The sequence below is a fragment of the Orycteropus afer genome, unplaced genomic scaffold (assembly GCF_000298275.1).
Source record: "Orycteropus afer afer isolate SDZICR_OR568_19922 unplaced genomic scaffold, OryAfe1.0 scaffold00071, whole genome shotgun sequence".
In the NCBI taxonomy this organism is placed as follows: Eukaryota; Metazoa; Chordata; class Mammalia; order Tubulidentata; family Orycteropodidae; genus Orycteropus; species Orycteropus afer.
The window spans coordinates 3,152,473-3,168,613 of NW_006921658.1; the positions used below are offsets into that span (position 1 = coordinate 3,152,473).

Sequence of the window (16,141 nt, forward strand, 5' to 3'; positions counted from 1 at the left end):
TAGACCAGGAGGCCGTCGTTCAAACAGACCAAGGGGATACTGTGTGGTTTAAAATTAGGAAAGGTGTACATGAGGGTTGTAGGCTTTTACCATACTTATTCAATCTGCATTCTAGACTATATGAAGAAGAACGCGGCATCAGGATTGGAGGAAGACTCATTAATAACCTGCATTATGCAAAGGATACAACTTGTTTGCCGAAACTGATGAAGGACTTACTGATAAAGATCAAAGACTACAGCCTTCAGTATAGATTATATCTCAACATAAACAAAACAAAAATCCTCACAATTGAACCAATAAACAACATCTGATAAATGGAGGGAAGATTGAAATTGTCAAGGATTTCATTTTACTTGGATCCAAAATAATGCCCATGGGAGCAGCAGTCAAGAAATCAGATGATACATTGGGCAAATCTGCTGCAAAAGACCTCTTTAAAGTGTTAAAGAGAAAAGATACCATTTCAAAGGCTAAGGTGCACCTGACCCAAGCCAGGGTATTTTCAATAGACTTCTATGCATAAAGATGTACAATGAATAAGGAAGATCACAAAAGAATTGATGCCTTTGAAATGTTGCACTGAGGAGGAATACTGAAAATACCATGCACTACGAAAAGAATAAATACATTTGTCTTGGAAGAGGAACAGCTAGAATGCTCCTTAGAAGGGAGAATGTTAAGACTTCATCTCTCATACTTTGGACATGTAATCAGAAGGGACCAGTCCCTGGAAAAGGGTATCATGCTTGGTAAAGTAGAGGATCAGCAAGAAAGTGGAAGACCTGCAGTGAGATGGAAGGACACAGTGGCTGCGATAATGAGTCTAACAATGACTGTGAGAATGGCAGACCACTGGACAGTGTTTCATTCTGTTGTACACAGGGTCATTACAATACGAGCCAGAAACAACTAGATGGCCATTAATAACAACTCTGGATTGTTGGGATTGTTGAGGCATTTTCCCTATATAATGGCAAGAGTTCACAAATGATCCCTTTCTGAAGTTCCTCGAATTATACAACACAACACACTGCTGTCAAATCGGATCCAACTCATAGCGACCCCTCCTTCTACAGAACACTTAAAAACCTGTTATATGTATGTGTATGTGTGTGTGTGTGTGTGTATTTATATATAACACGGGAGCTCTGGTGACATAGTGCCTAAGGCATTTGACTGCTAACCAGAAGGCTGATGGTGGTTCAAACCCACCAGCCAGCCACTCCTCGGAAGGAAGATTGGGCAATCTACTTCCGTAGAGTTACTGCCTCAGAAACCCAAGGAGTGGTCACTATGAGTTGGATACAACTCAACAGCAGTGAGTTTGGTTTTGGTTTGGTACATATAACATAGTACTATATATATTACATAGTAGAAAATTCTGAATTTATTTGCTAATAGAAATTAATAAAATAAGAAAATGATATAGAATAGGTTAAAAAGTAAAAATAAAAACCAAAAACTAAAATTCTAAAACAAAAAATTAAATAAAATAACAATTAAAAAAGCATAATAAAGAGTGAGAATAAGATGACTATTGAGAACACATATGGGTTTTACACTACATGGAAATACTTACTTCATCACTTTCTACTAGATTCTCAAACTGAAAAAAAAAAAAAAAAAGAAAGTAAGTGTTAGAAGATATTTGTCCAAGGCATATATCTTATCATAAATTATACGTTATTTTTTCAATTTAAAAATAACAAGTTTTTATATCTATAAAATACTTAAGTCAAATATCTTTTTACCTATCAGCTCATTTGATATATTCAACCATCCTACAAAATCGTCAAGGCAAGTATAAACCATTTTTATTTATGACTTTATATCAAAAACTGAAAAAGCACAATTTTCTACATAAATCTCACATAAACTTACCAACTAAACTGAATATTTCATTCAAGTGTTTTAAACCCACACTATTAGAATTTTATACTTTACCTGAGTTCAGAACAAATTATATACACAGAATTAAACAAATAAGTAGGGATGACAAGATTTTTTTTCTACTGTTTACTTTAGTCTTGAAGGCCAACTATGATGTATTAACAGGGCTAACTAGATTCAATCTGTATGCTGAGCAAATAGTTTGAGAAGCTGGATCATATGAAGAATACAGCATCAGGATTAAAGAAAGATTCATTAACAATCTGCAACATGCAGATGACACAACCTTGCTTGGTGAAAATGAAGAAGACTTGAAGCATTTACTGATGAAGATCTAAGACTCCAGCCTTCAGTATGGACTATACCTTAACAGAAAGAAAACAAAATCCTCACAACTAGACCAATAAGCAAACCATGATAAATGGAGAAAACATTTACATTGTCAAGGATTTCATTTTACTTGGATCTTTAATCAGTGCCTATAGAAGCAACATAGAAATTCAATGATGTGTTGCCTTAATATAAAGAAAACAATCCTCACAACTAGACCAATAAGCAACATCACGATAAATGAAGAAAACATTTAAGTTGTCAAGGATTTCATTTTATTTGGATCTATAATCAATGCCCATGGAAGCAGCAGTGAAGAAATTAAATGATGTATTGCATACGGCAAATCTGCTATAAAAGACTTGGTTAAAGTGTTAAAAAGCAAAGATGTCACTTTGAGGACTAAGGTGCCCCTGACCCAAGCCATGGTATTTTCCATTATCTCATATGCATATGAAAACTTGACAATGAATAAGGAAGACCTAAGAAGAACTGATGCCTTTGAATTATGGTGTTGGTGAAGAATATTGAATGTACCATGGACTGCCAGAAGAACAAACAAATCTGTCTTAGAAGTACAGCAAGAATGTTCCTGAGAAGCAAGAATGGCCAGACTTTGTCTCACATACTTTGGACATGTTATCAGGAGGGACCAGTCCCTGCAGAAGGACATCACACTTGGTAAAGTAGAAGTCAATGAAAAAGAGGAAGCATCTCAATGAGATGACTGACACAGTGTTGCAACAATGAGTTAAGCATGGCAACAACTGTAAGGATGGTTCAGGCTGGGTAGTTTCATTCTTGTACACAGGGTCTCAATGAATAATTACCAACTAGCCAGCACCTACCAACAACACTTGCATTACTGTTCTGTAACAAATTCTGAGGCTGTATCTGGGCTTCAGGAAAGATTGCATTGATTCCTCAAATAGCAAGATTATTTGATATATTCAACATCCTTCATCTGGAGCAGTGATTATCAGCCCTAGGTGGACACAGGAGTCACATAAGGAGCTTTACAAACATACGGATGCCTGGGCTCCATCCCCAAAGATTATGGTTTAGTCTTTTTTCAGATGCTTTCCAGGTGATTTTAATGTCCAGACATCACTGAGAACCACTCATACATAGAAATGTTTATTTCTTCCTAATATTTGATCGGGTTCCTCCTAACATGAACAACTAGACATTTTCTGTGTCTAATAAAAATTACAATAGAGGGGGAGTGTTGCAGGGTAGGGAGGTGAGACTGGGTTAGGGTTGGACATGGCGAATGGGAAATGAAACTAAATGTATGCATGACTTTGAATGTAAAACAAGCTCTTAAAATAATAACAATAAAAAATTACATTAGAAACACACTTTCACGATATAAAAATGACCTCCTATAATAAAATATATTTAAAATTTCAAATTATATGAATGCAAGTAATGCAAATTATGAAAAAAAATCCCAGAAAAATACAAGTTTGTTTTGAAATATGCTATATATTTATAAAGAAAACAAAAATCCTCACAACTGGACCATTAAGGAGCATCATGATAGATGGAGAAAAGATTGAAGTTGTCATATTACATGGTTCTACAATCAACATCAATGGAAGCAGCAGTCAAGACATCAGATGACATATGGCATTGGGCAAATCTGCTGCAAAAGACCTCTTTCAAGTGATGAAGAGCAAAGATATCTCCTTGAAGACTAAGATGCGCCTAACCCAAGCCATGGTATTTTCAATTGTCTCATATGCATATGAGAGCTGGACAATGAATAAGGAAGAGTGAAGAAGAGTTGATGCTTTTGAGCTGTGGTGATGGTGAAGAATGCTGAAAGTACCGTGGACTGCTAAAAGAACTAAGAAATCTGTCCTGGAAGAAGTGCAGCCAGAATGCTTCTTGGAATTGAGAATGGCTTGCTTGGAAGTGAGAAGGGACCATTCTCTGGAGAAGGATGTCATGCTTAGTAAAGTGGAGGGTCAGCGAAGGAGGGGAAGGCCCTCAACAAGATGGCTTGACATGGTGGCTGCAATGATGGGCTCAGGTATAGCAAGTATTGTGAGGCTGGCACAGGACTGGGCATTCTGTTGTACATTCACTCTGTTGTACTTAGGGCCACTATGAGTCAGAGATGCCTTGATGGCACCTAACAGGAACAAGATTATTATTCAAAACAAGAGTATATAGGATATGGGAAAACAGAAGATGTGTCCTTGCTCCAAGGACTATTAATATCAGATTAATTAAAAAAATTAAATAACCACACCCAATATATGTGTGTGTGAATCAAAGGAAAAAAATACTAAAAAGACATTAGTGTTTAAATGTGTGTGTAAATCAAAGGAAAAAAAATACTAAAAAGACATTAGTTAATAGAGATGACTCTATTAACTACTTTAGCTCCATGATAGGTTATCTATCCTGGCAAAAGACAATTCAATTGCTCTATTTTAACAATATAGTCAACTTAAACAATTTTTTTTTGGCTTACTCCCTTTTGTTTCCTTCATTCTCCTAAATTATTTAATGATCACTGCTGATGTGAATATTATGGACAAGCTGGACAGACACAGCTAATTTCTGTGTTTATATTCAATTTTGCTTTCATAAGAAAAGAGATGCCTTGGTGGTGCAGTGGTCACATCCTGGCCTGCTGACCAAAAGTGCATCATCTGTTGCTCTGCAGGAGAAAGACTGGCTTATAGATTTATACCCATGGAAATCCTATGGAGCACTTCCATTCTGTACTATATGGTCACTAGGAGTGGGAATTGACTTGAGAGCAGGTTTGGTTCTAGTTTCCTAAGAAACAACAGTAGAGGAAACTTGCTGAAAATAGCTACCTGAATTCCCATTAAATATTAGTTCTTAACGACTGTGGTATAATATAGAGGCAAACTGATACATTTCAGAAAATTAATATTTTAATGTTATGTTGCACTAATAAAGAAGTAGATGTGAATGTTGCTTTGGTAGTTCTTATATAAACCACAAAACAAAATAGAAATAAAAGTTGGCATTCATTTGTGCTGTTTACCAAATACTTTCAGTTCTCTGCCTTCTGAATAGATGATGGGATTAATTAATCAGGTAAGACATAATTTAGTTTACTTAACGTCATGTTTGGGAGCTCTGGTGATGTGATGCCTAAGGCACTTGACTGCTAACCAGAAGGCTGGAGGGTCAAACCCACCAGCCACTCCTTGGAAGGAAGACTGGGAAATCTACTTCCGTAGTGATACCGCCTCGGAAACCCAAGGGGGGTTTGGATCTGACTCCACAGGAGTGAATTTGGTTTTTTGTTTTTTTAATGTCATGCTGTCATCTTCTGCCACTGCATCGATTCCAACTCATGGTGACCCTCTGTGCCATTGTGTAAAATTGCTCCATGGGGTTTTCTTGCCTCTAATCAAGGAAGATGGGTCAATCTACTTCTGTAGTGACACCACTTCGGAAACCCAAGGAAGGGTCGTTATGAGTTGGCTCTAACTCAACAGCAATGAGTTTGAGTATCTATGTATTTATTTTTAAATAATATTTTATTGTGTTTAAGCTGGAAATTTACACAGCAAATTAGGTTCCCATTTTATAATTTCTACAAAATTATCCAGTTATTGACTATATATTTCACAATGTGTCATCATTCTCATTCATGTCATTCTGGTTGTACCATTTCCAGTACTCCAGTTTCCCTGCCTCCATACCTCCTCATTTTTGCTTTACAGTAATTTTTGACTAATTGGTCTAATATAGATTATATTTTAGAGCTCATTACTCACAGGTGATATTTTTTATTTTATGAGCCAATCTGTTCTTTAACTAGAAGTGAATTTCTTGGCTGTAATCTTTATGAAAGCAGATCACCAGGCCTATTCTTCCACAGTGCTGCTGGGAGGGTTTGAACGGCCAACCTTTTGGTTTTCAGCAGAGCATAAACTGTGTGAGTCAACCAAGGACAGCTTGAGGCCATAAGAGGAAAACTTACTCAAGAAACAGGGACTAGAAAGATATTAAATAAGAATTTGTCCAAATGTTTATAGTTATTCATTTATCCATTTATAAGAAGCCCTGGCAGTGCAAACATTAACTGCTCAGCTACTAATTGAATGGCCAGCGGTTTGAACTTAGCAGCAACTCAGCAATGTGCTCCCATAAAGTTTCTAAAAACCCACTGCCATCAAGTCAATTCCAACTCATAGCGACCTCCAATGGGTTTCCAAGGCTGTACATCTTTACAGAATTAGATTGCCTCCTCATCCTCCTGTGGAGCAGCTGGTGGGTTTGAACTGGTGGGTTTGAACTGCTGACCTTCTTGTTAGCAGCCAAATGCCTTACCCATTATGCCACCAGAGCTTCTTTCCATAAAGATTATAGCCTAAGAAACATTTATGGGGCAGTTCTATTCTGTCATATAGGGTTGCTATGAGTCAGAATCAACTCAATGGCATACAACAGCAGCAACATTCATTCATGTAACTATTTACTGAATATCTATTAGATGGTATTTGCTACCTCCAAATACAATGTCTTGCTAGCAACAGGAATGTAAACAAATAATTATAATGTGATGAATGCTATTATATCAAATGATCTAATGAAAGGACACTACTATTAGACTATATTATTAAAATATTTATATTTTAAATATAAATAATCACTTGAAGAAAAGGAAGATGTGTTTTATTGTTAAGCATCTTGTTTTAAAGATCTAGAAAACTGAATTCAGAAAGGTTAGAAACTAAGAAACCAAAGAGATGACTTAAAACTCAAAATTATATAGTATCTTGAACTTGTTTTTTGTATGGGTTTGAGATATATACATATATAAATGGCCTAAGGCATTTGACTGTTAACCAGAAGGTTGGCAGTTCAAACTCACAAGCCACTGTATGAAAGAAGACGGGGCAATCTACTTCCATAAAGATTTAATGCCTTGGAAAACCAACGAGGTCACTATGAGTCTGGCAGTGGGATATATATATTTATACATATGTCTATAAATTATTATGTTTTAAAAAAACTAATTCCTGATTTACATTTTCCTTATTTTATATAGAAGACAGTAAAGGGAAGACTTTGCAGCTGGGCAGATTTGGACTACAATTTAGTTTCTGCTATTCTTATAGGCTTTTGTAATAGAGCTAAATTTCTTCAACTAAGCATCTGATTTCTAATCCATAAAATGGGGTGACTACCACCTATTTCACTGTGTTATAGTTAAGAATTAAGTGCAAACAGGGCAATAAGGCAAGAACAAGAAATAAAAGGCATCCAAATTGGCAAAAAGTAAAGCTGTCTCTATTCACAGATGACATGGTCCTATACACACAAAACCCAAGAGACTCAGCAAAACAAAAATTACTAGAACTAACAGAAAGGTTCAGCAAAGTGCCTGGATACAAGGTCAACATACAAAAATCAGTTGAATTCCTCTACATCAACAAAGATGACTCTGAAAAGGAAATAAGGAAAACAATACCACTTATGACAGCTACTAAAAAAATAAAATACTTAGGAATAAATCTTACCAGGGACACAAAAGACCTACACAAACAAAACTACAGAGCACTATTATATAAGAAACTACAAGGGATGTACATAAGTGGAAGAAAATACCTTGTTCATAGATGGGAAGACTGAATATTGTGAAAATGTCAATACTACCCAAAGCAATCTACAGTGCAATCCTGATCCAGATTCCATCAACATTTTTTAAGAACACAGAAAAACCAATCACTAATTTCATATAGAAAGAAAAGAGACCTCAGATAAGCAAAGTGGTGCTGAAGAAGAAAAACAAAGCAGGAGGTCTCACACTCCTGGACCTCAAAACCTACTATACAACCACAGAAGTCAAAACAGCATGGTATTGGTATAATGATAGAGAGATAGACTAATGGAACAGAATTGAATACACAGAAATAGACTCATCCATCTATGGACAAGCTGATCTTTGACAAAGGCCCAAAATCCATTAATGGGGGAGAGATAGCCTCTTTAAAAAATGGTGCCAGCAAAACTGGATATCCTCTTGTAGAAAAATGAAACAAGACCCATATCTCACCCCATACACAAAAGCAAACTCAAGTTGGATCATAGACTTAAATGTAAAACAGAAGGACAAATATTGTATGAGCCCACTATTATAAAAAGTCAAGGAAAGGTTTATTCAGGAAAGGAAACTCATTTTGTTGGTTGCCAGAGATGGGAGGGAAAATCTCGGACTATTTGGGGGTCACATGTTGATTTGGGTGAGGGGAGGAATGGTACGGAAAGAGCCTGTGACCAGCATGGTGACACTGGGGAAAGGAAAGACACGGAAATGTATGCAAAAGATACAGACAACAGAGGCAAACACTATTACATGTACAATACTGCAGTATTACTAGCACCAAATACCTGGCTACAGATTAATACATAGACAGATGAGAGGAGCAGGTGGGGGTAGGTGAATAGGAATACACCCTAGACCAAGGGTATATTTGGCTGAAGGTGATCTTACATATGAACTTGTGCTACAAAATTAGCCATACACATTACAGAAGCAACATAAGACAGAGTTGGAATAACTTCTCAGAGACAACCAAACATCTTGTGAGAGTGAATCACCAGGCCTGCAGGCTTGGGACCATAGTCTCAGGGGACATCATGCTCAATTGGCACACATACACAGTTCATAAATATTTTGTTCTACAACCTACTTTGGTGAATAGTGACTAGGGTCTTAAAAGCTTTCGAGCAGCCATCTGAGCTATAACTATTGGTTTCCTCTTGTCTAGAGCAAACAAGAGTGAAGAAAATCAAAGTCATCTGGAAGCAATTAGTCCAAAGATAAGACAGACCACAAGGACCTTAGCCTCCATGACTCCGAGACCAGAAGAACTAGATGGTGCCTGGCTACCAACACCAACTGATCAGAAAGGGATCAAATCTGGAGATCCTGGATAGAGTAGGAGGAAAAATGTGGGACAAATTCAAAAATACAAAAATGACCAGAATCACTGGTCAAAAAGAGACTGGTGGAACCCACGCAACTATGGTGTCAGGTTACCCTTCGAGGCTGGAAATGGACTCACTTACATGGATTGGCTCTCAGCCCAACAGTGGAAAGACATATATACAGAACACTTACCCCAGGTCAATGCACCCACCTACTCAAGGGAGATGCACCCTTGGATCAATCAGCCATGAGACACCAGAGGGGCAGAATAACAAAAAGGGAAAGCCAGACATACAGGAATGCATAGATAAGAAGGGTACAGGGAGGGGGTGGTCACAGGGAGGAGAGGGGAGGAGAGTTTTTTTATGGTGGGGTTCCGTCACTGGGGCCATGAAATCAGATGTGCGTGAACTGTTGAATGTAAAACAAGTTTGCTTTGTAAATTTGCACCCAAAACACAATTAAAAAAAAAAAAAGTTATGTGCAAAGACATTCGTAAACTATATGATGGAGTAGCTGAGAGTTGCTTAAAATTAACCTGTTGCTTTGATTCTAGTACATGTCCCTGTTGGAACAGGCCAATCTTCTATCCCTAGATCACTGCCTTAATGAGACACTATGACTGATAAGAGTATTCTCTCCCTGAGTTGTGTAGGCAAAGGATGGAGACAGCGGGGAACAGAAGAAACAACACTTAAGAAGAAATACCAATTCTATTACAAGAACAGGTCCTTAATTTTTTGTGAACTCCTTCTCTTTAACCATCTACCTCCTCAGTATTCCAATACTTTTATTCTTTACTGTTATCAACAATATTGAAATACTAAACAATTTACTGAAAATTTAAGTCTAAATCTTTCCCCCTTAAAAAAAAAAGCTCTTCTGCCCTTCTAAAGGGAGCTCTGGTGGGGTGTAGTGCCTAAGGCATTTGACTGCTAACCAGAAGGCTGGCGGTTCAAACCCACAAGCCACTCCTTGGAAGGAAGACTGGGCAATCTACTTCCATAGTGATAATTCATCAAATTTGTGACTTTACTTACCTCTATAGTTAAGTGCTCACCTCTTGAGCATGTTCTAAAATACTTGGATCTGGAAAGAAAAACAGAAAAACATTAACTTTTAAAATCACAACGCTAAAACAATTAACATAGTGGCATAAGAACATTTCCTCAAGAGCAACTTTAAATTCTCTGACATATACTCACTGCCATCGAGTTGATTCTGACTCATAGTGACCCCCATTGGGTTTCCAAGGCAGTAAATCTTTACAGAAGTACATTGCCTCACCTTTCTTCCATGGAACTGGTGGTGGGTTTGAACCACCAGCCTTCTGGTTAGCAGTCAAATGCCTTAGGCACCATGCCACCAGAGCTCCTAACATTTAGTATCTTTTATTTACACAAAGGACTACTAAATTTATGTAAAAATTTAAATAATCCAGATTTTAAAACTTAGAGTTATGATTTTTAAACAGTATTTAGTTAACCAGCATTTCTTTCTATTGGTATTAATATACACTAAACCTATAATAAATTAGTTTGCTATATACACCACATAGAATAAAATTAATTTTTCAATTTATCTCCTTTTTACTGTATCAAGAAACTAGCTTGCTAAAATATTTAAATATTAAATAATGTACAATAAAAATATGTTCCCAATTTTGCTAAACATACACCAAACAAAAACAATCTGAAAGGACATATGCCAACATGTGAAGAGTGGTTATCTCTGGATGGTGGGACCATACGTCTTTACATAAAGCTAGGTGTTCTTTATCTTCTCCTGATGTCCCACCCACAAATAAAAAAGAAAATCCACAACACATCACCCAAATAATCAATTATGTTAACTTTTCCAACTAGGATCAAATATTGACTTTAACTTTAATCATTCTCTTCTGCTTGTTGTTGTTGTTGTTGTTATGTGCCGTCGAGTCGGCCCCAACTCATAGCAACCCCTCCTTGGGTTTCCGAGGCAGTATCACTATGGAAGTAGGATTGCCCAACCTTCCTTCCGAGGAGTGGCTGGTGGGTTTGAACCGTCAGCCTTCTGGTTAGCAGTCAAGTGCCGTAGGCACTATGCTACCAGAGCTCCCTCTCTTCTGCTTACATATAGTCAAATATCATCTTCTCTATTGTGTCTGCTCCAAAGACATGTCCACACTCTAACTTCTGCAATATTAAAGTTGGTATGGGACAGAGCTACTCAGACTCCTTTGCCCCTGAAATACCAAGAGATATAATACTTTCACCATAATGTGATTCTTATGTTAATAGCTGCCAGAATTGACAGAGAGCTCTGCCTCACCCTAATGGGGATCCTAAATCACACTGAGGGTTCCTACTGTGTCAGAATTCTTGAATAGAAAGCACCCTTTTAAATCCTGAAATAAGAACAGGTCAGAATGCTTTGTGAGTTGTGTTTGTGTGTGTATGTGTGTTTGTGTGTGTGTGTGAGGGCTGTTTAGCGAACGAGAACACCATGTTAGCACTACTGAAGAATAAAAAGAGCAATGAAATTATAGGTACTATTTTTGTTGCCACTATCTTTAATTGCTGACAGAATAAAAGAAGTTTTACTGCCCATTAAGAGATCATTGGTGAAAAGCAGAGGGTTTGGTATTCAATGTCATTCCAGGGACCTAATCATTCATGGGCTAAAAACAACAACAACAACAACAAAAAAAAAAACTAACTGCCATTGAGTTGATTTCAACATATAGTGACCCTTCCTTGGGTTTCCTAGGCAGTGGCATATGACTGCTAACCAGAAGGCTGGCGGTTCAAACCCACCAGTCATTCCTCAGAAGTAAGGTTGGGCAACCTACTTCTGTAGTGATACCACCTTGGATACCCAAGGAGGGGTCGCTATGAGTCGGATCTGACTCAACAACAGTGCGTTTGGTTTTTGTTTGGTATCACTATGGAAGTAGATCTCCCCATCTACTAGGAGTGGCTAGTGGGTTTGAACTGCCAGCCTCTGGTTAGCAGTCAAATGCCTTAGGCACTACACAACCAAAGTTCACATTCATGGGCTACTTCTAACAAAAACCTAACACCCTTAATTCCCTAACCATCTAGTACCCCTACTCTATCCTCTCTTCTGCATTTCTCAAACAAAAACAAGAAGTTGAGCCTTTGAGTAGCACAATGTTGTGGCCTTAGCATTCCTGCTTAAAGTGCTATATGCTTCTTTCTCTGTAACTATCATTTTTTCCCTGAATGAAGAATCTGTCTCTGACTAATCCATTTTCCCTTCCAGGCTTACAGGATGGTATAACTGAATAATGAAATAGCATTCAGTAATACTAAGTGAAACATCTTAATGTAAACCATCAGTATGACTTCATTGCTGAAGTGAAGCCTAAAGCTAAGTAGCACAATGTCCAAATCAAGAGAAATAAATGTTACACTACTTATATTAGACCACAGAACACAGTACTGTGCCAATTGTACATAGAGCTATGGCTACCTTTAATAAAAGCTCAAGGAATTGTCTGTTGTAAATGTCCCCCTTTTCCTGGGAACTGTTCTTTTGATCCACATCAAGCTATAGTGAAGATAATCATATTCTTGCGTGATTCTGACTTCCCGACTCTGTATGTGACCAAGCTAGATCACAGCCATAGACTCATTTGATTGGCTCTGGGTTAAATGGAAACTGAGTTGAGAGAGACAATATCTTCCTGAGAGCTCCAGGGCATTGGTAGGTATTATGCTTCCTGATGATCTGCAATGAGAGGAATGAAGTCAATCAAGAGAGTGCCCTGATAGCACTGAAGTCATTCCTAAGGACCAGTTGCATTCCTGCCTTGACTGTGGTTTGGCATGATTTGAGAAACTCAATATCCTTATAATAAATTCTCCTTTTAGTCCAAATCCAAAAAGCCAAATGCACTGCCATTGAGTCAATTCTGACTCATGGTGATGCCCACTGGGTTTCCAAGGCTGAAAATCTTTACAGAAGCAAACTGCCTTATGTTTCTTTTGCAGATGCTGGTAGGCTTGAACCACAGATCTGTTGGTTAGCAGCAAAATACCTTAATCACTACACCACCGAGCTCCTCCCTTTAGCCTAAAATAGTTTAGTTTGAGTTTCTGTTTCACAGCTAGTCTTGGCTAATAAATAAACCTAAGTCTAAGTGATACAATGACCAAAGAGTATATTAAGAAATAGCAATAAACAATTAAAATTGAGAATTAAAGGAAAAGTAAACAGAGAAGAAAAATAAGTTTGGGAAAAATTTAAGCTTTCCTTTTACGACAGATTAGATTGAGACCTCATCATTCACAAAAGGCATGTATTGATTCCTATTACCATAAAACCTAAGATTATATTGATAGATTAAAGTAAATACTGAATTTGGCAAATGCAGAAGCCACATTTTCATCAGTGGAGCTTTATCCTGGGATTTATCTGAAAAGAAGTCAAGAAATATTGATATATATTTTTAAAAGTAATTAGAAACCCAACTGCTTGAAAGTACCATTTCAGGTGAGCGAGCTCTCCATTACATTAAGTAGTAACTGAAAACAAATTAAAGATGATAATCTTTTATTACTGCATGCTTAAAGGCCCAACAAATTTGGAATACATTTTTTTTTCAGTATTTCCTGTTACAAGCTGTCCATGATATTTTGTATTTTCTACCTCACAGTTTTGTTCTAGAGGAAGACTACTGGCAATCATTTCACTACTCCTTTCTAGGTAAAGACGAGAATCCAAGGGAAGAGTAAGTGGAGCAATTGGAAAAAGGAAAGGAGATGCTTAACTATTAAATGTAGCCTCAAGTTTTTACAGTTTTATTTCATAAATATTTATCAAGTGCCTACTAAGTGACTGGCACTGGAAATGTCCTAGGTGCTGGAGATACAAGTACTACATTTCTGGGGTATGAATGACAATGAACAAAGTGATAAATACATCAGGTGGTAGGAACTGCTATGAAGAAAAATATCTGAGTCAACTGAGAACAGGTGACTGGGGGAGGGAGGTTATTTTATTTAGGGTAGTCAGGGAAGGCCTTTCTGTTAAAGCAACATCAGAACTAAGACCCCAAGGAAATGAGGAAGTAAGCCACACAGATGTCTGGAGGAAAAATATTCTAAGCAGAAGAGAAGCAAATTTAGTGGTAAATTGTGCTTGGAACATTCTGGTAAGTGGGTAGAATCACTGGAGTGATGAAGAAGAAAGGGAGATGAGGTCTAAGAGGTATCCAGCGCAGTCCATGAAAAGGATTTTGGATTTCGTTCACAACTAGGTAAGAAGTCATAAAAGAGATTTTTGTCTTTGGCATTCTTTCTTTTCATATTTTAAAATTTTCAAATATGCTCAAAAGTACAGCAAAGGCTATCACAGACTTCCTTTACCCATCTACCCAGCTTAAAATCTTAACACTTTCTAAATCTTATTTTATTTTTACCACCTCTAGCCCCACTCCCCGGACCTTACAACTGGACCAATGGGCAACATCATGATAAATGGAGAAAAGATTAAAGTTGTCAAGGATTTTAATTTTACTTGGGTCCACAATCAACACATATGGAAGCAACAGTCAAGAAATCAAATGATCTATCTATTGCACTGGGCAAATCTTTTGCAAAAAACCTCTTTAAAGTATTAAAGTGCAAAGATGTCACTCTGAAGACTAAGGTGCACCTGACCCAAGTCATGGTATTTTCAATTGCCTCATATGTACGTGAGAGCTGGACAATGAGTAAGGAAGATGGAAGAAGAATTAATGCATTTGAATTGTGGTGTTGGTGAAGATCAATCAATATGTTGTGGACTGCCAGAAGAACGAACAAATCTGCCTTGGAAGAACTAAAGCCAGAAAACGCTCCTGAGAAGCGAGGATGGCCGGACTTCATCTGTCGTACTGTAGTCATGTTGTCAAGAGGGACCAGCCCCTGGAGAAGGATATCATGGTTGGTAAAGTAAAGGGTCAGTGTAAAAGGGGAAGACCCGCAACAAGATGGATTGACACAGTGGCTGCAATGATGGCTCAAGCATAGCAACAACAGCGAGGACAATGCAGAGCCAGACAGTGTTTTGTTCTGTTGCATACAGGGCACTGTAAGTCAAAACAGACTCCACATCACCTAACAACAGCAAGCCTGCCCCCACCTCTCATACCTTTTGTTTTGTTGAGAGTATTTTAAAGCAAATCCTAGACAAATTATCTTCCTCATACCTCAATTTTCACCTCTAATTGTTAAGAATCTTTTTAAAAAAGATGTCTATTCAAGACATATGGTCAAGACTTAATTACCATGTTTATCCTCACACCTAACAAAGTTAAAGATAATTTCTTGGTCTCATTCAATACCCAGTCTATATTACAATTTCCCTGATTATCTTTTTTACATTTGTGTAACCATACATATATTTTTTGGTTGTTGTTGGTATTGTTGAAAAATTGTATCTGTCTTATCCTTTATCAAAAATGTCCTTTTCTCTTGTGCACATCTTAGTGACATCATTCACCTTGGTCAAGCAGCATGCTGGTTGCCCACACTGGATGCTTATCCTGTATTTCTTGTAAAATGCTAATGTGATGTAAAAGTTTGATTAGATTGAATTCAATCTTTTTCAGGCAAGAATCTCTCTTAAGTGGTACTATGTTCTTGCTACTACTTCATATCATGAGCAACTTTTTTCTTGTCTGTCCCAGTTTCACTGAATCTAAGATTGATCTATAGGTTCAGTATTGTCAGTATAATCTACCCATTACAAAGTTCCTCACCAACACTTTTTTGAAGACTAAGTGTATCTGATGACGTAGTACTACAAAAATGGCAAGGAGGCCACATGTTCTGACCTCCTCTAATCTTACAAGAGGAAGACAGGATTACCAGCAGTAACCCAAGGCCTATTCCTGCCAGGCCAGACATGCTGCCTCCCTCCAGCCCTTTCACCAACCGTTTCTCCCAAAGCACCCACCACCTCTCTCTTGGGTTTGATAATTCGCTGCAGTGGCCA

The 16,141-nt window shown here is 37.6% G+C and overlaps 1 protein-coding gene across 1 annotated transcript in view; it reads right to left on the bottom strand.

Annotated features, from left to right (window-relative positions):
* AP1AR (adaptor related protein complex 1 associated regulatory protein) overlaps nucleotides 1–16,141 on the bottom strand; it is a 69,786-nt gene that overhangs the window by 17,013 nt on the left and 36,632 nt on the right. The window contains exons 2-3 of the mRNA XM_007940744.2: nucleotides 10,198–10,246; nucleotides 1,583–1,609 (exon numbers count right to left, since the gene is read on the bottom strand). Of these exons, the coding sequence (XP_007938935.1) occupies nucleotides 1,583–1,609; nucleotides 10,198–10,246 (76 nt within the window). The remainder of the gene's footprint in view (nucleotides 1–1,582; nucleotides 1,610–10,197; nucleotides 10,247–16,141) is intronic.